General features: G+C 33.7%; 2 protein-coding genes across 2 annotated transcripts in view; one reads left to right on the top strand and one right to left on the bottom strand.

The window, feature by feature from the left end:
• Window positions 1-751: 751 nt before the first annotated feature.
• On the bottom strand, window positions 752-8,073 carry LOC108913794 (basic helix-loop-helix neural transcription factor TAP). Its single transcript, XM_018719419.2, has 3 exons — window positions 8,030-8,073; window positions 1,505-1,751; window positions 752-1,411 (listed from the first exon to the last, which is right to left on the bottom strand). Exons 1-3 carry the CDS (start codon window positions 8,071-8,073, stop codon window positions 752-754), a joined length of 951 nt encoding a protein of 316 aa, XP_018574935.2.
• Window positions 8,074-10,074: 2,001 nt separating this feature from the next.
• LOC108913801 overlaps window positions 10,075-23,977 on the top strand; it is a 25,917-nt gene continuing 12,014 nt past the window's right edge. Inside the window, exons 1-7 of the mRNA XM_023454426.1 lie at window positions 10,075-10,204; window positions 12,483-12,623; window positions 12,796-12,977; window positions 13,028-13,159; window positions 13,325-13,432; window positions 13,503-13,767; window positions 14,246-14,447. Coding sequence (XP_023310194.1) covers window positions 10,075-10,204; window positions 12,483-12,623; window positions 12,796-12,977; window positions 13,028-13,159; window positions 13,325-13,432; window positions 13,503-13,767; window positions 14,246-14,447 — 1,160 coding nt within the window. The remainder of the gene's footprint in view (window positions 10,205-12,482; window positions 12,624-12,795; window positions 12,978-13,027; window positions 13,160-13,324; window positions 13,433-13,502; window positions 13,768-14,245; window positions 14,448-23,977) is intronic.

The following is a 23,977-nucleotide window of genomic DNA, read 5'->3' as shown; positions in this document are numbered from 1 at the left end:
TCAATTATAGGCACTCGTAGGTAACTCTAAAAAAAAACTTTTTGCAAAAGGAATAATATCCGTATGGCTCATTAAGGACACCTTTAATTATTATTTTTGTGACATAGGTACGACTAGAATATTTTTATTTGTAATGTAGTGACGTTCTAGATGTCTTGTAGAACAAATTACAAAGATCCCTTGATAATCCACGGCCTGCTGTAATTTTTTTTCAATGCGTTCTTTGGAAAAATCACTTTAGGAATTTTTTTATTAAAAATTTGGATCATAACTTTAAGCATCATGACTTAGAACTTCTTTCTATATCTGAAATTTTACCAATAATTTATGTTGAAATGTAATATTTTTATACATAAGTATCTAAATTTTTACAATTTTTCAGATTTTGTAATAATTAAAAATTTAGAATGTTTGCAGGGTCAATTTTCACCTTTCCATTTCCAAAGCCTCCTAAATTTTCAACTTTAAAGCTTTAATCTGCTGAGAACTTCGATATTCGAACATAATGCTTTTTAAAATTACATAGTGAGCTGCGATAGTAACTTTATTCTGAACAGTTAAAAGAAATAACAAATAATGCTTTTCATCAGATTCAAGCAACAATAAATTTCGAACAAATTACATTTTCATCATCAAAATATGAGCTTGAAGTTTCAAATACTTATCGATATACAATTTTAAAATATGTGGACAGCTTTTTTTTTCAGAAATAATTTTTTTTGTAATTCACAATGTTTGCAAACTTTATACGTCAACCTTTTATGAAACCGTTATAGTCATACACGACGTTGTTATTGTAATTATTCAACATCGTCATTGTACTATTGTAAGACTGATAATTTGTACTATTAGTTTGATACTCAAACGACTGGCCGCTGTGGTAGGTGACATCACCATGAAATCCATAACTCTGCCCGTCATTGCTGACACTCTCCGGACTAGAGATAGCACTACGATAATCCGCCATAAAACTAGCATTGGTGATGCTCCCGCTGGTCACCACAGCATTCCCAACCTTCTCCTCAAAGTTCTTACTGGTTATAGTATTCCCGTGCTTGCTGATGGAAACCGTGACGTTTCCCACATTCACTACGATGTTATCGTCAGCATTCGAATATTTCTCTATATCGTTGACAGCCTGCGATAAAGCGTAGATGTAGTTGTGCGCGAAGCGCAACGTTTCGATCTTGGTCAGCTTGGTATCTTCAGGAAAAGTAGGTAAGACGCACCTAAGCCGTTCCAAAGCCTCATTCAGCATGTGCATCCTGTTCCTCTCCCTATCGTTAGCCTTCAATCGTCTCACCCTTTTGATCTTCATGATTTGCGTAGGGCTCTTCGCCCTCGAGACCCTGTTCCTGCCAGTGGCATAGCGCCTCTTCGGTTTCTCCTTCACCGGGGAAGACGTCTTGGTCTGGTCATTGTTCAGGGGGTAGAAAAACTCGGCCTCCTCCTTGTTAAACAGGCTCTTCTTGCAAGACGTTTCGTGCCAGTTCTCGTACATAACGCGTGACGCTACTCTCCTGTCCAGGTCCGTGAGCGTGCTGTGGAAGGCGGTGTTGAATTTGTCGTATAGGTCTTGGTCGTAGCCTTTCTCCCGTTTGGTGGGGGTGGCGTCGTTGTCGTAATCGAAGTAGTCGCTGCGGTCTTCCGTGAAGTCGGAGGTTTCCGACTTGAAGGAGAGTTCGAAGCCCGAGTCGCAGCTGTCCTCGTAGGAGAGGTCGGTGAAGTTCATGGCGTCGAAGTGAGACATTCTGCAACAATAAATATCATCACTAAAATAACTTTACTACAAACGTTTTATAACTAGCGTTCAAATAAAAACGTGGTCGAAGTTGGCTCTGACACATTGGACGTAGGGAGTAGCTTATAGCGACCAACTTAACCTCATTTCTCAACGATGTCAGTTTCAATAACGTTAATGACTATATAACTTTATTTTAAAGAATAATCGTGATAACAATAACAAACAATTAAAGGAGCTGCGGAAAGTGTCCCCCTCCTTGTTATAACAATAAATTAAAGTAGCTGCTGAAAGTGTCCCCCTCCTTGTTCCAAGCACTTTTCACACCTGTTCCTCAAAGAATTAAAGACATTTTCTAAGATGCTCGGGGTATTGTTAATTTCACGAATCTTGTCTATAAGTCGAGCCTGCAGATGGTTTAAATCAGGAATAGGCAGTTCAAAAATAGTGTTTGTAAGGTAAGGCCACAAAAAGAAATCACACGGCGTAATATCACATGACCTTGGTGGAAATTCATGTTCAGCATTGAGACTTATTAGTCGATTTTGGAAAACTTCCCTCAACATATTCATCGTCTCGCCTGCCGTATGTGCCCTTGCGCCATCTTGTTGAAAGTAAAAGTTTGTAATTTCGTTTTCTTTCAGCTGGTTAACAAAAGGAGCGATAATTTCTTCTCTATACCTTTGCGCAGTAAGAGTACCATTAAAAAAAATAGGTCCATAAATCCTCCTTCGATTGAGAGCACACCAAACTCCAATTTTTTGAGCGTGTAGAGGGCCCTCGACAAAAAAGTTATCTGGTTTTTCAGAAGACCACATTCTCATATTCTGTGAGTTTACGTAACCACTTAAATGAAACCAGGCTTCATCAGAAAAAAAGGTGATATTATGAAGTTCACCGTAGTTGTTTAAAAACCATCCACAAAATACAGCCCGTCGCGGAAAATCAACTTCATGAAGTTCTTGCTGACAAGTTAAACGATAGGAGAACAAACGCAAATCTTTTTTTAACACTGTGTGGCAGGTACCGACTGATACTCCCACCATTTGTGATAAAACACGTACAGAAGTTCTTGGCGCATTTTCCATTATTTGTTGGACATTTTCTTTTAATTCTTCAGTCCGCTTTTTAGGTCGGCCGCTTCCTTCTTTTCTTGTTACACTGCCCGTTTCACGAAAAACATTAACACAACGCTGAACTGCACTTTGAAAAATTTTGTACTCAACAACGCCGGGAAATTGATTTTGAAATTCTATGAAACATTCCTCAATAGAATACTTCCATATTCCATCAATCTTGCGTCCATTTCTAAAGTAGGACTCTATGATAAACACTTTTTGTTCTTGAGAAAACACCATTTTAAACGCTTTTTAAAACGAAAATATTCAAATTGATAGCGGCGATATAGCGCTTTGACAGATGACGTTTAAGTTCATTTGCTATACGCTACGCCCTACGTCCAGAACCAACTTGACCACGTTTTTATTTGAATGCTCGTTATTAAAGAGCGCTATGATAGCTATGTTCGATGTGTAAGTCTTTATTACGACCATAGCGCTGTATGTATGTATGCTCTGTATGTGGATTAGAAATGATTATAATTGCCTTTTGCAATTGTCATACAGAGCGCTAAATTAACTATGTTCGTTAAGTTATAACTACACATGGTTAGTTTTACGCTAGTCTCATATAGCGCTACGTTAGCTATATTCGTTGCGTTGACATTACAGATTAAAACACTATTTATTAAGATTGCTCAGAGCACAGTGATAACTGAACTGTGTACGTTCGTTAAAAACGGTTACAGTTATTTTACGCTAAAGCCATACAGCGCGTTGTGTTAGCTATGTTCGTAACGTTCGCTAAATACGTTAAAAACAGCAACTATTATTACTACTTAGAGCACTGTGGTAGCTATGTTTGTATGCTTACTATGTGAATTAAAAATAGCTACAACTATTTTTCGCTGGGACACACAGAACGCTATCTTAGCTATGTTCGTAACGTTCGGTATACAAGCTATAAAACAGCATTTATTATTACTATGCAGAGCACTATGTCAGCTGTGTTTGTACGTTCGCTTTATGTGTTAAAAACTGTTTTAGTTATTTTATATTAACGTTGTGGCTTTAGACAGTGGAGTGAGGGTAGACGCTGTTGCATGAGTGCTATGTTAGCTATGTTCGTTAAGTTCGGTGTAAACATGTAAACACAATCAACGCACATAAATGTAAGAAGAAAATAGTACAGTCTTGAAATAAAACGTAAATAGTATCCAAGTATAACCAGCAAACAAAATTGGTCTTTACATATCACTAATATTTTTTGACACCCTATTATCTTCCAGTTTTTTCAAGTAAATCCATTTATTGTAACTTGTTTTTTACAATTATTCGCAACCAGGGTGGATACCAGCAACAACACTGAACACATCTGCATATGTGACAATCAAAGTTTACTGATTCAATAAGCTCTCTGAAGGTAAGATAATAATATTGTGCTACGATAACTGACAGCACTGGATCTGGCATAAATTTAACTCACTGCAATATCGGCACTTTCAATTTACATGTAGTGCAAAATAAATTGTAATCGTTCTGTTTACAATAGTTACTGTTTTGTATTAAAATGTTATATTACTTAAAATGTATATTGCTTAATTAATAAAAGTTTCGAAAAAATAAATCATTTTGCATTTGCATTTGCATTTTGACGTTCTAGAACAAAAAAGTAGGTGACAAAAAAAACACTGTCAACTGAAAATTTAACGAAAATGTCGACTTTTGATGACAGTTTTCGAAAAAATATAATTGGTTTCCTTGTGTAGAACAAGACTTTGAATGAATATTGAAAGTATAATATAAAAGACAACAAGTTGGAGATAATTTCTAAGAAATTAACAAAAAAAAAATTGAATGTATAAGACATAACATTTTATTGGTCATTAAGAACCTTTACACCTTATTGAACTTGTAGTTTTGTTGCTAAAATTGTTTATATGTGACAATGACAAAAACGAAGCAATGTTTTAAAAATAATTCCCGTATCTGTTTACATCAAAATAGCGACGTATTGTACGCATCTAATACAATTTTCATTATTCATAGCGAATTTAAATAGCATAGTAGTCTTCATGACTTTAACATTAGTCATCACACTGATGAGAAACATAATTATTCTTTTTTTCATTAAAGAACCTATTAATCGAGATCAATGCGCATACATCAGTGGCCAAACTTTTTAAAACGAGTTGGTCCACTGTCACCGAAGCTTCGTATATTTTTTGGAACGCCCTATATATTAAAGTTAAAACTAAGGTCACACCTACCTTTAACAATATACCATCCAAGACAACAGACACAAAAATACGCAAACTCACGGTTTCAGCACTGCACTACCGTCATCCGGACTTCATTAGGGTTTTTGCAAACTAAATTGAATGGTAGAGGGTGGTTTAGTTTATATGTGTTAGGTCGAGCCCCTCCACGTTGAACCACCGTTTAGGGAACAAAGCTCGGACCCATTGGTTGACACCAGCACTTTATACTGTCTACCCCTCCTCTTACAAAAACATAAAAAAGAAGTTTTTAATTTTGCATACATAATAAAAAATTAAATTAATTAAATCGGATATACTACATTATTAGTGGTATAGTGAAAAAGGTTTAAAATAAACGATCGACAGATTTTTAGATTGACAAATCAAACTTCTAGTCATTATTTTTTTTGGAAATAAACAATGTCTTCGGCGGAAATAAAAGAAATCTAGACAACAAGACAATTAATAAAATACAACATTGGATAGCATAATACAAGTATATGAAGAATATAAAAATAAAATATAAATTAAAACTTGCATAAAAACGAATAAGTATGGCATTATTTATTTGAATTAGAGATCTACAGAACAAATCTATAGCAATGTACTTTTTTTATCAAATAAATTGGTGGAACTGAATCTTAAATGAAACAGATTTGTTGATCTTCTTAATCGCTGTTAATACCTATAGTTGCAATCTACCTCGTCACAAAGCAGTATATAAATGAAAAATACGAGATGATAATTTACTTATGTCTCTGTAATTTCAAATATTAACAAACTTAGAATGAATTATCTTTATACGATCAATATATTTCCTATAAGAAAGGTTCCAGACCTATCGAGCGCATTCAAAAATACTACGAACAAGACAATTATATAAGTATGCAATTGATTTAGAGCTAGTAGATGATTTAGTTGTGCTCATAATAAAACCTAAAGTGAAGTAAGCTTTACTGACAATTAATCCAGTATGTAAAACGAAAGTTAAATTATTAAAATAAAATATGATACTTAAATCTTCAACCGTATTAATTTTTAAGTTTACAATTATGTATTTAAAACGTATATACACTCAGTTTTCGTACATGGAAAAGCACGAAAAAAATATGCAACACCATTTATCTGTATCAATTAGTCTTTTGTTCCTCTGATCATTTTCTTGAAATCTAAACATTTAAAAGTTAAAACAGTCAGTTAAATTTGTATTTGCTCCTACATTTTTAAATCCCATAAAGAGAGAATTTACAATGTGAAAAACATTTATTGATACACTGAGGGAAATCATTATTGCTGTGAATGCAAAGAAAAATATTCTTTATGACTAGAAAGTAAGTGGATTGAGATACTTGCTTGTAGATATTGAATAAAATCGAGTTTAAAATACTTAAAATTATACATTTCCATTTCTCAATTAATATTTTTTACCCAATATGCATAAATAAATGCCAAAATTTGCAACAGAAACTTGATAAAAGCGCACGAGTTTATTATTGCTAAGTTGTCAGTCATTGTCATGTATATAAATGTAGGTATATAATCGTTCTTAATTAGATATAGAAATTGATTAATTCTAAAAAATGTCTGTTAGCCGATCTTTTTATTAAGGTCGCTACAGTGCAATTTTTATTAGCAAAAGTTTTTATTGCGTTTGTTGGATTGTTATACTAGAAAGACGAGCTTTATGTCAATACAAGCAAAATGTCTTATTTTACTTCAAATAAATGATTTTTTGTACTAAGCTAGATTCAATCTAGCTTATCTTTAAACTTTCCTTTCACATTTGCAAGTAAAAAACGAGATACTTGTAGTTGGACAGTCTCATCATCCCTCGCTTTTTACTTTTAACTTTTTAAATATAAAACAGAAATTATAAACCAAAGTTGATAACTTACGAGGCAATGGTACTATGTAGTTGCGCGCGTCTGCTTATGAACTATGATTACTACGCGCTAAAAAATATCTAGCTTCTGTTGTAAAATTTCTACGTCAATTTTTTTAGCTTTAGGTAAACCTAGTGCAATAATTTATCCTTTCCTTTACTGAAAGAAGTATTAGAAGAAATTTACCTATTCACCGTAAGAATATCCCCTTTTCTTCTAGTAAAACACCAACTTAAGATAATAAAATTGTATTAAGAAAATAATATAATATTGTACCTTGTGGTATAACTGAAATTGCTGTTATAATTATAATTTTTATTGGTTGATCTCCCTCAGTGTGTCAAATAAAAACAAATATTTCGCTAAATCCTGCCTTAAACCAATTCCTTTTCGAGCAGGACGTTGGTACGCTAGTAAAAAGCGACGAATTATCCACGGTGGTTAGTTGGCTCCCCTGTAATTTCACCACCTGTTTGGGCCTGCTAAAAGCATGCGAGTCTGTATCTGATGCAGCCGACAATGGTTAATCTCTCCATCTTAAAACATTACCACTAGGCCATGAAATAATACTTTAATCGTTGTGTAATAATCTCTGGGGGCACGCACCCTCAGTCAAATGAAAATGTTGGGCATTCGATAAGTTGTTGGAACAGCAAAAAGAAAATTACGTTCTGTCCACAATTTTTCAAATAGGAAAGAAGATATTTAGACTGGATCAACTTGAAATCGCTTTTTTGTCTTCTAATAAATTTATTTTAGAATTAAATCTAAATCTGTCTATTATTAACTATTATTAACAAATTTATCTGTATATTCCTCCGCTTTATTTGTAAAAGATTTCTCCGTACATCCTTTCGCATTGTTGTTCGCAAAGTTGTCACAAAAGATTGACAGAACCAATGTCCAGTGTATTGAAAGAAAAAACCGTCTCTTATCCCACAACGTACCAGGTTGTTATTCAGAACACTTTATACTGTTGTGCTCTTCATACTTTGATATTTCCTCATTGATTTGCAAAATTGCAATAACTACAACCGCATTTTTCTCCATACCAGTACAAAATATTAAATATAGTTACAATCTCACCCCTTTGCATCCAAAACAGTGTCGACATCTGCTTGAAACGCCATGTCGAACGAGATGCCTAAGAAAAGCGAATTCCGATTTTTTTCGAAACATTAAATTTCTATCCGCGACGAATCTCCTTCGAATAGGCCGTATTGGCCCCGATAACCCTTTTTCGGTTATGTCGAATGATATTTATTGGCAGTTTTACGGTTTGTTACAGATTAGGATCCAAGTTAAGGGTGGCGGTAATTTTTTTGTTCGAAATTCATAGCGGGCCCTGTGAGGGAGTGTTTGAAAAAAGCGTCCGAGTTTACAAGAGGACGAAACAGTGTACTGGTAAAAATAAAAAAAATCCGAGTATTTCCTAAACTATTATGGGATAAATCAAAGTAAGTTATGGTGAAACAACATAGTACGACTTCAATAATTTTACACTAAAGATAAAATTAGTTTTTCTCGTATTGTAGTTAATTCAGTATCTATAAGCCTTTCTGGGATATTGTTTCTTCAAATAACTCATTTGTATAATGTTTTATTAATATTTGGAAAGGACCTTAAGATGGTGCTTCTCAAGATTGAATTTTAAAGTACACTGAGGTTAGTGTTCGAAATTTGGGGGCTTGAAAATTAGTCACGTTTCTTCTTTGATGTAATTCCGCAAGTTTTAGGCTTAGCCAAGACTGTAGGCCGCTATTATCCATCAATGGACAACAGTAGGTGGCAAATCAAACAGCAGATTTAATTAAAACGTATCTATATTTACTTAGGTGTATTTAATATGTGTCAAAACGGTACAATAACATTAATTTTGACGTGTTTGCAGAAAACACGTGTATTTGTTTTAAATATACAGGAGCTAGTAATAATAATGCGTTCCACTGACATTTATTTGTTCTATTTGAAACAATTATTGACAAATCACTCATAATATTCACTTGTGTCTAGATAACAAATTGATAATCCCTCGCTGTGTTTACTGTATTTAATATATTTTTCTTAATAACTTAAGCCTTGGTTATTAAACGCCCAATATTGCAATATACGACTGTTTATTGCCAGCTACCACTGCTGGCAATCTTCCACGTTGATTTGCAAAAATTTCATGTGCACCGACACATTTTTGTAAGAGTTGCAGGTATAAAGTTTTGAATTTCACCAAAGTTCAGTCCACCGTCGCTCAATCGTCGTTAGTCGATCGAAATTACCTGTTGAATGGTAATGAGATAAACCATCCAAGAGCTAGACAGATGCATTCTGTCACCTGTAATTCACAATTTCCATTTTCAGTTTAATATTTACCAGTTTTTAGTTTTTTTGTTAAGTTTTGTTTAGTGGAACAACGACACCATCGAAAAGTATACCCACGAAATAGACATCACAATCTCCAGGGTGTCTAGCTTTAGTTAAACTTATATTTATTTAATTGTGGCTGATATGCCCAATTTAATAACAAAAAAATCCCAAAAATAGTTTTTCATATATTATCATGTATGTATATCGAAATCGAAGTTATACAATTATAGTTCATGTTTATATTTGCTTGAATATAATAAATAAAGTACCTATATAAGCTAAATTAATTAAATTATACTTATTTAAACCATGTCTTATATTTGCTCTTTTCAATTTAACAAGTATTTGATATTTAAAAATGACACCAACTTAAGCACGTGTTAAACTAACAAATAAGTTTTATTTAAAATAAAATATTTAATTATATCTCACCTAAACCTCAGTATCTGCTGATATAATAATAAAAACAAGTTTACAAAACAAATAATTACATTTGTTGTAACAATTTGTTCCATTCATTTTTGAAAATTAATGTTTAGTACAACAACCCGAACACGTACGACATCTGTCGCCAGTCCAACTACGTAAGCCAATATTCCAGACAATTTCTGCACCCTAAACTACCCTTTTACCTTTCGCACGCTATAGAAAACTACCCTCTTCCCCGAGGGACAAATTTCCCTCATCTTATTGATCAGGCAAAGTAGTAAATGTGAAATATAAACAAAGAAATTTCGGTAATGCCTTTCGGCCGTCGAAATTGAGCAGAAATGCCCTCCAATGCTGAAAGCGGGCTCCAGCCGAACCAGGAAAGACCCCATACCCTGTATGTGGGTCCTTCGGGGTTCAACGTGTCCTGGCCGGTGGGGGACAAGAACATCTCCTACACCATCCCATCAGGTGAACCTAGAATGGCATGTCCGATAGGTGCAAGGAATGTTGAATTGTTTTATAGTTTCGGAAATAAGTAAAACTGCAGTCGGTTGAGACGAAAGGTGTGAAATTTACTTTATTTTTGCTGATTTTTGTTTTTTGTTATAAATTTTAAGAAAAGAATAACTGCTTTCGGAATGTTGACATTCTAAATGTCAACAGAACGAAAAGGACCGCTTTGTTTTAAAACTGAAAAGTCTTTTTTTATACAGATGTTACTGTTTCATTTAAATTGATAAACTGCTTCGATAATAATATAACTACTTATTTACGAAACTTTATTTATTTCAGTTGAACAAATTTTACGCAATCAACTACCGTTATTTTTTTTGTTCGGAAATTACAAATTGAGGTTCCCAAGACAAGAATTATTTATAAAAGAGTTGCTAACGAAACAGAATCTTCAATAACTTTCGAATATATTCTTTTATAAACCTTAGACCTCTTCCTGCTGCTTTCGATACTTTAAAAGGTAAATATTTTTCATAATTTGAAAATTCACTTCGCTTCCTATTGACACATGAAGCCTTTTGTATTATAAAATGTTTTTTTTTTAATCTCCAATCCTGAATACAAACGAGATACTTCGCATCCTAACCTAACTTATTTTCTGTCCAAGTGAAATGAATATATACAAAAAAATATGTTTTATTCTGTATTCTAAAAACTATAGGGGGAAAATAATATGTAATAAATGTAAAAGAATCGGTTCAAGTAGTACAAGAAATAAAAGATTCCAAAAAATTATATACAGGGTCATCTAGGTCAATGTATTTATTCTAACGAAAAAAATATTTTAAATCCCAACATTTACAATGTAATTTAAGTAAAAAATAACTTTGCCTCACTAATTAGCTATTTGCTAAGGAGAAAAAATGAGAAAACCTTCATCCTTTGAGTGTAGTTTGCGGTGCTCGCTTTCTAAATCACATCAAAAAGAAGGCGCTGGAAAAACAATTGGCACACATCGGTTTGTTTGTAATTGTTGGCACCTTTCAAGTTTAACTTTTAGCAAAATGAATTATTTTAATGAAGAAGTTGATATTCTGCAGGTTTATTATGAATGTAGAAAAAACAGTGTTGTAGCTTTACAATTACATTTAGAAAGTTTTCTCATTTTTTCTCAAAAATTTCGTTATGCAAAGCCATACAAATTTCATATGGCTGGAAAGAGAATAAGAAAAACTATCAAAAAATTTATACAATCCCATTAAAAAAATATCGATGACGTCATCACTCATCTACAGTGTGACGAAAAAAAAAATTTGTGCGTCAGTATAAAGAAAATAATATAACTACAGGGTGTCCAAATAACCGACTTATAACTCGGGGCCATTATAATTAAACAGACTGTATATGGAATTAGAAAAATAACTTCGATGACGTCAAAGCTCTTAATAAACTTACCAACTTCGGCCTGTATATATTTTTGTAAAATCCGTTGGAAAAAAAATGTTCTTACAGTAATTTAGCTAGACTAGCAAAATATCGCAGTAAGCTGTAATAAAACAGATGTTTATCCTGGAAAAACTGAAAGCGCAACCTTTACACTATGCTGAAGCATATTTTTAGAACGCTTTCCCTTAACACCGATTAAGCCAGCTCACCTTTTCCCCCTCATCCTCGTGGACCGCTCGCGTAGTGCTGCCAGCAGGATAATCCTGCGACAGCAGGAGCCCGACTCGCTGGCGTCTCTCGACCTCCTCGTGTGGGTATCCTGCTAATTGGAACGATTCCATGCAAACGACGGCCAGTCTTGGCAGGCTCCACAGCGAGATGAAACCAACGCGAGATTCGGTCCTGCCGCCGCAGGATGGTGTAGACGATTCCTGCGGCCTCCACGTGGGCGGAGGCGACGGTAATTCCATCATGTGGAAGGGTATGTGACTGACTGTGTGCGTAATCACCGATTTTGTCATTTTGCCAGGGTTTCATGGATATGCTGTCTGGCCCCGCTTTCCCTTGAGGATGAAATTATTAAATGAGATGTTTTGTGTGATCGGCCTGCATGCTTATGAGAAATATGTTTTGTTTCATTAACTTTTAATACATCAAAATGAATATTGTAGGTACAGGTGCAATCCTCCTTTCTTTTAATACGAAATTATTAAAATAAGACATGCATTTATGTCTAATCATCATCACCACCACCACATTATCATCATCATCAGCATCATTATCATCGTCGTCTTCATCATCATCATCAGATCCAACAAAACTCATCCACAGTTATACACTTTTTCAGAGACTTGGTGGCCTTGGTGTGACTATTGGAAGGATCCTCAACACATCCTCTACCAGCTGGCGAATTTTTGTTTCGTCCTAGCCTATTCGTCAACATGTTCCAAGAGAGGTGTACTCTTCATGCACTGTTGGCTGATATTAGGTAATTTAACACTGACCATGGACTATAAATAGTAAGCAAGAGTAAATATTAGACCTCATATGTACAATATTTTAATAACAGTAGATACTAAATCCTAGTTTGTTGTAAATTCATATTGCAACTTAGCAACGATTTGATTATGAATTGCAATAGTTTCAATTAACAAATTTAGGCTTGATGCTGTTCTCCACATGGGCATGGAACATCATCTGTGCCCCCGACGTGTTCACTTGGAACTTCGCCTTCATGCTGATGAACATGGCTCAAGTTTTCCACATCCTCTACCAGCTAAGACCGGTCAAGTTCGATCCTGAGCTGGAGGAGGTTTACCATACCCTCTTTGAACCCTTTAAAGTAAGTTTTTTGGATTCGCGCAACTGCCATGTGCCACTTTTTGGTTTTAGCTTACCAGGTTGCAGTTTAAGAGGATGGTGAGCTCGGACTTTGCTCAGATCATGTCGCTGCACGCCGGGGAGGCGTACGCTGTGCAAAACTTGACAAGGACGGATAGGTTGGGCCTGTTGCTGTCAGGTAAGGTAAGTTAAGTGGTGTTTAATATGTTATAGGGTCCAGTAATTGAGGTTTCGTGCGGTACGTTCATTATTGTAATTAAATATGTGGAGGTGTGGTTTTGATAAACACCAATACTGTTATTTTTTATGTATAAATTCTCTGTTATATTATGTACATTTGTATTACAGGTGAACGTCCTTTCGAACAACCAGTTCCTGCACCCCATCCTCCCTTGCGAATTCCTGGATTCTCCAGAATTTGAGTCCAGCAGAAACACGGTAGATGACAAATTTAAGGTGGGTGTCCCAATAGTCTGTGTAGAATTTGAATTTGAATGGTAAAATTCTACAGTATCATTTATTGCAGGTGTCGATAGTAGCATCCAGTACGTGCAGGTACCTCTACTGGCAACGTTCATCTTTGGAGTACCTCTTCGTCAAGGACACCTACATAGCCACGGTGCTGACGACCATCATCGCCAGGGACATTGCCACGAAACTCTACGCGATGAATAATAAGATTGTGACTGCCAAAGGTTCGCATCTAGACATAAGGCTGCCCAGCATTACTTCCTCTCTGACTTCTGGTGGAGAATACAAGTCACCCATTCGTACAAAGAAAGCCAATGGAGGTGAGTAGTAACGATTAAAATCAGAATGCAGTGAATTAAAATATAATTTCGTCATACGGTGTGTTATAAGTTTGACTGACACTTCAGCATTAGTTAAACTCAGCAAAAAAATTAAAGGAGTATAAGAATTTTCAAATTTTCCAAGCTTCGTGAATAATGGCCATATCGAGAAAAAAAAGAAACGTCTTGAAGCTTGAAGATTCTAGTTTATTTTTATCGCAATTTCGCGTTAAAACCTCATCAAATATCGAAAAAAAAAACAAAATTTTGTAATTTGTTAGGATTACTGACACTGTCTTTTTAGACAACAATTGTTTTTGTTTTCCAAGGCACGCTCTTATAATTTTAAACAAACATTATACCTCTCTTTGGATGTTAAGATAATTGATTTAGCTCGTAAATTCAGACCTTTTGCTGACTTAAATTGTTGGTTTTCTTATCCTTAAAGACCCTCTGACAAACAACTGTCAATTTTTAGGCGTGTGCATGTCCCCAGAAACATTTTCCAACGAGTCCCGACACAGGTACCGCGAAAACGGCAACATCTCCCAGAACTGCTACCTCAGCGAGATGGAGCCGCTCACCGAGCTGCCCTCCACCGACGACTTGACCTCCAACGACGTGGAGAGCTGGCTGGAGACGAGCTCCAAGTACCACAGCTGCGAAATTGTGGACATGGAGTGAATCGATTAAGTTATTTATGTTTTTTTTAACACTAAGCAAACAAATAAATTGCAGATTTTTGTTTTTACGTGAGTTTTATGGCCTTTTAAATTAAATTGACTTAAGAGCAACATGTGTTGGTATAAAAAACGACTGTTTATGGTCGGGTGATAAAATGGGTAGATATCACGTATATTAAGGACGGTACTGATCAATTAAAAGTTCCATTTTATTCTGTTAACCTCGTATAAACAGTGTTATTGGTCGACTATAAAATGCCTCGTTAAAATCTTTACGACTTGTGGGAAATCGATTCCAGACATAAATCATCGCCTGCTTTGAAGATTAATCAAAGGGTGGATACAGTATTCTATGAAATAACTGACTACGTGCTTACTTGATTAATTTGTTAAATCTTGTTTGGAGCAATTTTTGTTTTCAGATAGAAAAATGGATCATTATTTTTAGAAATTCGGAAAACTCTTTTAGTATCTGCAGTTTTGAATTAGTTTTGGAAATTAGTTTATAAAACAGGTAATATTCCGGACAAATACATATAATTAAGAGGTAAGGACAAAGGTAAGACTTTAAATTATTGGCTATTTTAGTTGTGAATTTATTGAAATTACTTGAAATTAAATTATTATTAATTATTGATGGTCGAATTAATATTGAATTTTATTGAATTGAAGTACATATAATGAAAACTAAAATCATGTAGAATTATTAATTATAAAACATGTACATGTAAACTTATACCAAAAGATACATAAATTTACATACTTATATAACTGTCATTCAAAATACAGTATTTTCTCATTTTATTATACAGGGTGTTCCTAAATAAGTGTCGCAACGGAACACTGTAAATTCCTCTTGAAAAAAGAAACATTCTTTTCCTCTTCCCTTTTTCTCTTCGGGCTTTCGTTTTCGAGATACACAGTGTACACTTTCTTTTTTTTAATTTTTTGCCAATATCTTAGGAACCGTTTGAACTACAGGACTGATTTTTTGTACACGCATTACCACTACTAATAGCTACTTTTTCGCACCCTTCTCGAATTCATTGAACGTGCCAGTGGTGGAGATTTTAAGGTATCGTAAGGGTTTTCCCCCCTAACTTTTACGCCACTGGAAAAATTGACATTTGACTGCAAATTCTGAAGCGCCAATAAATTTTACACAAAAAGAGTTCTCTTGGTTCATTGATCTAAAGTCAACCGTTTTCAAGAAAAATGACTTTTTATGAACAAAAAACAAACATTTTGCTAACGTTTCGAAAATCTTTTGTAATTCTAAAGATAGATAGTAATAATTAAAAACATTTGCAATAAGTAGCTATTAATAGTGGTAATATGGGTACAAAAGCTCAGTCCTGTAGTTCAAACGGTTCCTAAGATATTGGCAAAAATCTGAAAAAAACTTTTGACACCGTTTATCTCGAAAACGAAAGCCCGGAGAGAAAAATGGAAGAGGAAAATTTTATTTCTTTTTTCAAGAGGAATTAAAAGTTTTCCGTTGCGACACTTATTTAGGAACACCCTATATAAATCATGCATCAAGTTAATAGGAATTAATAAGAAAATAAAACTTGTCAACACATAATCGTTTGCAATAAAATTAGTTTTAAAGTTTTGAAGTCATCAGCAAAGTGCAATTTTGTGCACGACACAACATCCGGATGATCGTTTATAAAAAGCAAAAACAAGAGCGGCCCTAAATTAGAGCCTTGAGGAACACCTGAGGAAAAAAGTACGAAAAGTAAAATTTTTAAATCTGAACACAAAATGTCCACTGTTAAATAAGATTATAGGAGCCTAATTTGTGAATGGGTCTAAGTATCTGTGTTGGTGCCACAAATTTGATTGATAATGATAATGTTCTGTCATATTTAGTAGTTCTTTTCTAAAAGAAAAACATCACAACTTGAAAAACTCCTCGAAGAATTTTACCTTCATAAATAAAAATTGTTCACCCGAGGCTTCTACTGTCATTAAAATCTTAGCCATCTCTTTGGACGATATCCAACTTTACAAGCAGAGAGAGTTTTGAAAATTTTTTATATTAGTATTTTCTAAAATTGCACAGGCCGACATGATTTCAACCCACCAACACGAATATACTTTCCCAAAGGATTTTGGTGAGCTGAATTCGGTCCAAATTTCTCATATGGCTCTGGTTTTCGAGATATGCTAACCTAAAAGTCAAAATCGCGATTTTTTTGATATATTTAAGGTTATGTTACATGGATAGGTACATTTTTTTGCTAAAACCATTAATTTTCGAACACTTTTCGAAAAAAATTTATTTGTTGCACAATTGCGAAGTTGTTTTTGCATTTCCAATTTTTTTTTATACATAACGCTACTACTTCCAAACACCCCGTACAAACAGCGTTAAAATAAACTAAATATCAAGCCCTACCATCTTATTTTTATTATTTTATTTTAGTACCGTAAATCCCTTGCAAAATTCCTTTGATTAATGACGCGTGTATAGTTCAAAGGTCGCCGAAAATATAGGCTTTGTCGATCGGAACTTTATTAACAACCTTGGCCTTGACGGATTTAAATAGACGCGTTTCTTAGCCCGTTGCACATGCACGCGATGGGCGAAGATTTGTTTTTGTAATTCGCACGAACGATACCAAGTCGAGGGTATAATTTGGTAGCGGGTTCGATTTCCTATCATTATTCTTTCACAAAGAGAGTGAGAAATTAATGCAACAGCAAGGAAATACGATTCAAATTGTTCATTAAATTTGTTTTATAGAATCGGCATTTAAAATTTGGAGCGTCTAACTTTTTCACCGGTGCCTCCGCCAATATATTGGACAGATCAGTAAAAATGATCAAACTTGTTGCGTTCATTGCAAGGAAGAATTTTGTGGCTCATTTTCAGACTCTAAAAGGGTTAAAAAATATTTTTCAACTTCTTATTTCGACAAATAATGATAAACTTTTATCATTATTACAGGGTGTTTTACGATTCATTTTCCAAATCTAAAATTTGAGAAATTAGTCAGAAGAGGACAAAGATTTTTTTTCAAGTTAGATCTTTTAAAAGTAGTATTTTCGTAGTATTTTGAAGCGTTGAAAATCCACAATTTGGATGAAAACTTGCCCAAATATGAGTCAAAAATTGATTTTTTCCTAAATTTTGTCCAAATATATGATTTTTCATAGTATTATGAGACGCTGAACACGATTCCATTAGTAAAATTTACCCATGACTTCGATATTTCTCAGAAAATCCATTATTGGGGTGAAGACTGTCCTAAATTTGGGTCAAAATTGGTTTTTTCCTAAATTTTGTCCAAATATATGATTTTTCATAGTATTTTGAGGGATTGAACCCGATGCCATTAGTAAAATTTACCCATGACTTCGATATTTCTCAGAAAATCTATTATTGGGGTGAAAACTGTCCTAAATTTGAGTCAAAATTGATTTTTTCCTAAATTTTGTCCAAATATATGATTTTTCATAGTATTTTGAGGAACTAAACCCGATGCCATTAGTAAAATTTACCCATGACCTCCATATTTCTCAGAAAATTCACTAATTGTGTGCAGACGGGTCCAAATATAGGTAAAAAAAATTGATTTTTTCCTAAATTTGGTGCAAATATATCATTCTCGTAGAATTTTGAGACGCTGAACGCGATGTCATTAGTAAAATTTGCCCATGACCTCTATATTTCTCAGAAAATCCACTATTTGTGTGAAAACAGCTCAAAATACTACGAAAATTGGACAAAATTTATGAAAATTTAACCCATATTTGGGCGTTTTCACTCTTCTCCGCAATTCGTCGGCCTACAGGATCGTGTTCAGCGCATCCAATTCCTTCGGAAATGATATGTGCGTCTCTTGGGATTGGAGTCTTTCTTTGTGTGTCTGTGTAATCAACCAGTTCAGTTTCTATTAAGCCCACACATTCCATATTCGCACAAAATGCATAGAGTACAGTTTTAAACTTATGTATATCCGCAGAAATACTATTTAAGAAAAAAATTTACATCTCTTCTTGCACCAGAATCTTCAGTTGAAGCTGTCTGCTGTTCATAGAGTACGATTTTTGGTTAGGCAAAACTATTTTGGTAGAAATAACCCTCGACTAATCCGTTTGGCCCAAAAGTATGATTGGAAAAGTACCAAAAGAACTGAAATTATACCACAAACAAGTAACTTGAGACAGCAGCTAATAGCCGTCGTCTGGTCGAGCCAGTCGAACGGTGTGACGTCATATATGCTCTACGAACGACATAGACCGTTTCAAACTGTGGAAAAATGTAAAATATTACTTATCGAGCGCATTTTTGAAAATTAATGTGCACGATATTGGAAAATATCAGAATGATACAACGGGTTTTAGGAACGCGCTTTTTCTACCGGATGTTCCCTTTTTGCACAGAGGTATTTCCATCGAATGTCCTCTCACCCAAGCACCCGGCCCACCCCCAGTCTGCAATTTCAAACTGGGAAAAGTTTCCGCCGACCTGTGTTTTTCCGTGGCGGGGGGGCCACGAAGACGGCCATGTGCCTCGTATCGATTTCGCCCTCGTACAATGGGGTAGTTGACCAACTGAAATAGACCGGAGAGAAATCAATGGGAAGCCGTCTATACCGCTCTGGGAGTCAGTAGAATGGGGCGTGTCGGTCGGGGAACAACTCACGCCTCTGACTCCTCTCGTAAATATCTCGCCACGATACTCGGTTCTTCGTAAGGAAACACAAAGCAACCTAATATGATACCGACGGGTGCAACAGTGTTTAGCATAGAAGACCACAAGACCTAATACCCACCCCCGATGCCTGACAGGTGAGTCTTAGCTGTTGCTTTCGTGGGCAGGTGCGTTACAGAAAATGTAAATTACACACGGGCAGTGTAATTTCCTCTGTGCCTCTGTGATTATGAAAAATAAATTACCTTGCATGATTAATACAACCTTACGGTTTTAGTTTACAAATTACACCTTAGTTTTGTCGGATTGGTACAAGGGTGCTGTTCGGGAAAACGGAGCTTACATGTCTTGCAAAGTGGTGCTTTATTTTGGAAAAATGAAGACAATTTTGCAAGTTTTGTAGTAATGACAGATTAGTCGCCTTTTAATCAGCGTGGGCTTGTTTTTGTTTTAGATCATTGATCTCTTGTTTTATTTATATTTTGGTTCTCCAACAAACAACAAACATTGGACTTTTGCCTGTAATTTGTTTCTCGTTGGTTGAATCACAAGTCGGTACAGCAAAACGTTCGCCGTAAATGTTTGACGTTTTAAATAATAGATAGGTTATTCCACGTATCGCTTCTAACTGGTATGATTCGCTTTTGCTTAGAAAGTTCACTGTGTTTTATTATCGTTTAATTATCTCTCCTGCCACTACTATGCCTAATTAAATCCATAAGTTAATTGAAAGTTGTTCATACTCAGTATTGCACGTAAAATATTTATAAGTAGCATTATTAGCACTTTTCTTTCAAAAATGTGTTTAAAGTAAAATGTTTTCACTTAAAATAGTAACAAATATTTGCAATATGTTGATAAAAATTGTATGTTTCTTAATAGTCAAATTAGGAACCAAAAAGATATGTTCTTTTCATCTAATTTCCTTTAAAGAAATGCGTATTAACATACGTGCAATTAAAATTTCATGATTATTATTTTGAATTTTATTAAGAACTAGTTTCTTTTGAACATGAATTTGTCGGCTATTTGATAAAAAAAATTAAACATTTTTGACAATTTCACACATTTATTTTCTGTTGTTTTAGGTATTTTGCCACGTGAAAAAAAGTTAAATAAGTCCTTGCAAAAAATTATTTCATGGACTATATTTGCCTAGACAAAAGTTTCGAAAAACAATCTCTTTTCGTTTTGAAAACGAGGTTTCATTTCCTTTTTTTCCAAAAAAAAAACGACATTCTTAATTTTGATAACGAAAATACTGTTAGGTAACTAAACTGAAACGTCATTTAGTGATGTGTAATTTTTTAATTTTTCTGCTTCTTTCAGCGTGAGAGTTATTATTAGAAAAACATGGTTTCGTAAAATCTCCACTAATTTTTTTTAGCCCAAAGATTTACTTATTTATTTTCACAGGTAGTAAAATATCCAAATAAATAGATAAAAACTAAAACTATGTCACAAAAATATCTATATAATTATTTTAATTGATGGTAAACCATAAAAAACATGAATATCGATTATATCAAATTTTGTGTGAATATTGAATTTTGAATAAAAATATTATACAGGGTGTATTTAAATATAGGGGCACAAGTGATACCAGAGATTGCTTGGGTGAAAATAACGATTTAACCCAAGTCGCATAATAAAAAAGATACAGGGTGTCAAAGTGAAAAATAAAAAATGGTTTTTCCTTAATAATTTCTATAATTTTAGTCAGAAATGTTTCAAATTTTCAACAGAGAGGTTTTTTAATGATGGGGAAAATAATATAATAATGATTTTTGAGTGTCGATTACGAGGCGCCCTCTGCAGGCAACGTTATGCATTGAATATGTAGTAACTTTTTTGCCAACCCCCGTATACAGCTTTCAGCGACAAAATATGAAATATTGGACTTTTTTGAACAAAAAAGATATACTTATTGAAAACGGCTAAAGCCAACAATTGAGGAGATGTTTTTAATTTCATAAATTAGTGTTACGGATTTATAATTTATACCTCCACGAATACCAAGGTACAAACAGACACTTTTGTTAATAAATTCAGAACGCATTGCCTCACAGTACTTATTAGTTGCGTATGTGTATTTTAAAATTCGACCAAAAGGGGGCGCAGGAATCAACTGAGACAACATTATTTTTCCTGTTTTAAATTTACTTTACTCTTTTTGAGTATTATTTTAGCATGTGTGAATACACTTGTTGCATAATTTCTATTTAATTGTTTCTTCGGTGTCTTTATTAAAAAACACATTTTCTTGTGCATGTGAAATTATTTAAACCCTGCAATAAAGAAATCTCATATGAAATAACAGTTCAGGTGAAAAAATATTGCAAAATACTTATTTATTGTTAGTTTAGTTAGTCCAATATTTCATATTTTGTTACTAAAAGCTGTATATGGGGGTTGGCAAAAAAGTTACTACATATTCAATGCATAACGTTGCCTGCAGAGGGCGCCTCGTACTCGACACTCAAAAATCATTATTATATTATTTTTCCCATCATTAAGAAACTTCTCTGTTGAAAATTTGAAACATTTCTGACTAAAATTATAGAAATTATTAAGGAAAAATCATTTTTTATTTTTCACTTTGACACCCTGTATCATAATAAAATACATAAGACAATCTTTTATCAACACAATAACAAAATTTTTGCATCGTTTCTTTCGCTAAAACTTCACTATGTTACTACGTTTCCATAAATTATTTTTAACAATTAGTGTTTATATCCTTTTGTCAACTAAAGGAATTATGGATTACTATTTCAAAGCATACCTATTGTATGTGGACTTCGTAAACTAATTCAGAAATCAACTTTTTACCTTATTTTTAAGGTACAACTCCATAGAGTAGTTGTTTCCCGCAATATCAGCAGCTAGAAGCCTTGCCTTTTGCGTATTTAGATTTCTGGTATAGAAGAATATTGTATTTCATAAGATTTTTAGACATTGTTGAATTTATTTGAATTAACATAATACATACTTCTAAAATAGACTTTAAAATACGAAAACTAATAATAGAATTAATTAGAATTTAAAAAAAAATGTAAAAAACTGTCGAACAAGATTTTATTTTCCGTAAAAATTGGTAAAGTATTGCATTCTTTATATTTTTTCAGTCTGCATATGTTGCAATTTTATCATAATCTTTATTAAAAGGACTAGTTCCTGATGAACTATTAATACATTTTCACTAAATTCGTAGAATTACAGTTACAATATGTAGACGTAAGTATGATGACCTCCTTAAATAATAAAGAAATTTCCGATGTTTTAATGATTTTTTATTTGTCGGATGCCTATGCCTTTATAAACAGTACTTGTTGCTGTTGCTTCTAAATGTTGCTTCTAAATGAAAAATATTAGATCGCTAATTTGTCATTAGATGACGTTAATGTATTTGCATATTATGTATCAATGAAACGAGTGGAAATGAGTGCAAAATAGGAAATAAAACAAATATGATGATTTTTTTCTATGACTATGGACCAATAGTCTTTTGTTTTGAGATACAGGGCTTTAAAATTTATTTTGTAAACCGAATTTAAGCCGTATGTTTTTCAAAAAAGCAGTGAAATGCATTGAAATTTGGTATAGATAATCGTTTAAGCACCATTTTTTTGAGAAAAGCGTAATAGATAAAATTTGTTTTTGATGTCCTGTAACTTTTTAAGAAATAAAAATTGTATTGTAAGGTACCTTGATTTAAATTGCCCATTAGAATGTTATATAAACGACCCTGTATAATGTTTTATCACCCCGTAGTCATAGGTACATTAAATTTCGACCTTCTAAACTCGTTTTTCCTTAAGGAATATCTATTTCCCATAGGAAATCGCCATATAGGCCAATCATTATAGCTTTTTTTCGGGGAAAAAATACTATTAGAAGTTTTTCTGCGGAATATTGTTCAAAAACGTGTTATAAACAAAATATCAAAAAATCAACCCGAGGCTAGTTGGGAAACTTTGTTAAAACAATGGTCAAAGTTATGGAAAAGTGGTTTTTTGACTCGCGTAAAAAAACTGTTATTCATAGAGAAAAAGATTTTTACAAAAAAAGTAGGTATTAAATAAATCTGTAAATTAAGACAAGTCGGATTAAATTCCGATAATTTGTTTATGCGCAAGAGCTCAAAAATGGGCGAAATTGTCCGCTTTTTTCAGTTGCTAATAATAATTAATGCAATTTTCATCGCAGACACTTGTAATTCAGGATTTTTTAGGCTTTTTGCACCCTTAATAAGTAGTAAAAGCCCAAAAGCTTCATTAGCTTGGCGTTGGCGGAATTTGTTGTCTAAGAAGATGCTATTTTCAATTCATTTTTCCCAAGCTCATAGACGTTGTAGGATTTCGATCATTAGTTGTTTTTGTACCTAAATAGTTGTATTGACATATGCATTTACTCTCAATTTAATTTTTCAAATTTAATTTGTTTAAAAATGACTTTGAAAAAATGTTAATGTGTATTAAATTGTTAAGCGCGCATGCTCCGCCTCGCTCTCCCCACTCGTTCGCTGGACCAAGTAATAGAACGCATCGCCGCTATCTTCTTTTTCGAAATTAAATAGTTGAATTCACCTTAATGTTAATGTAGGACATGAAAATATAGCTCTTAATGTATACTCTCTCCAAATTTCGGCTCTTAATATTAATAATTAAGGTCACTGCGATTAAATAAATAAAAAAAATCGTTGTTGTAAGTTGATTAGAAGCTGAGATATTTTTTTTATTTATTTAATCGCAGTGACCTTAATTATTAATATTAAGAGCCGAAATTTGGAGAGAGTATACATTAAGAGCTATATTTTCATGTCCTACATTAACATTAAGGTGAATTCAACTATTTAATT

This window comes from Anoplophora glabripennis, unplaced genomic scaffold (genome assembly GCF_000390285.2).
Source record: "Anoplophora glabripennis isolate ALB-LARVAE unplaced genomic scaffold, Agla_2.0 scaffold80, whole genome shotgun sequence".
In the NCBI taxonomy this organism is placed as follows: domain Eukaryota; kingdom Metazoa; phylum Arthropoda; class Insecta; order Coleoptera; family Cerambycidae; genus Anoplophora; species Anoplophora glabripennis.
This window is presented reverse-complemented; position numbering and strand designations above follow the sequence as displayed.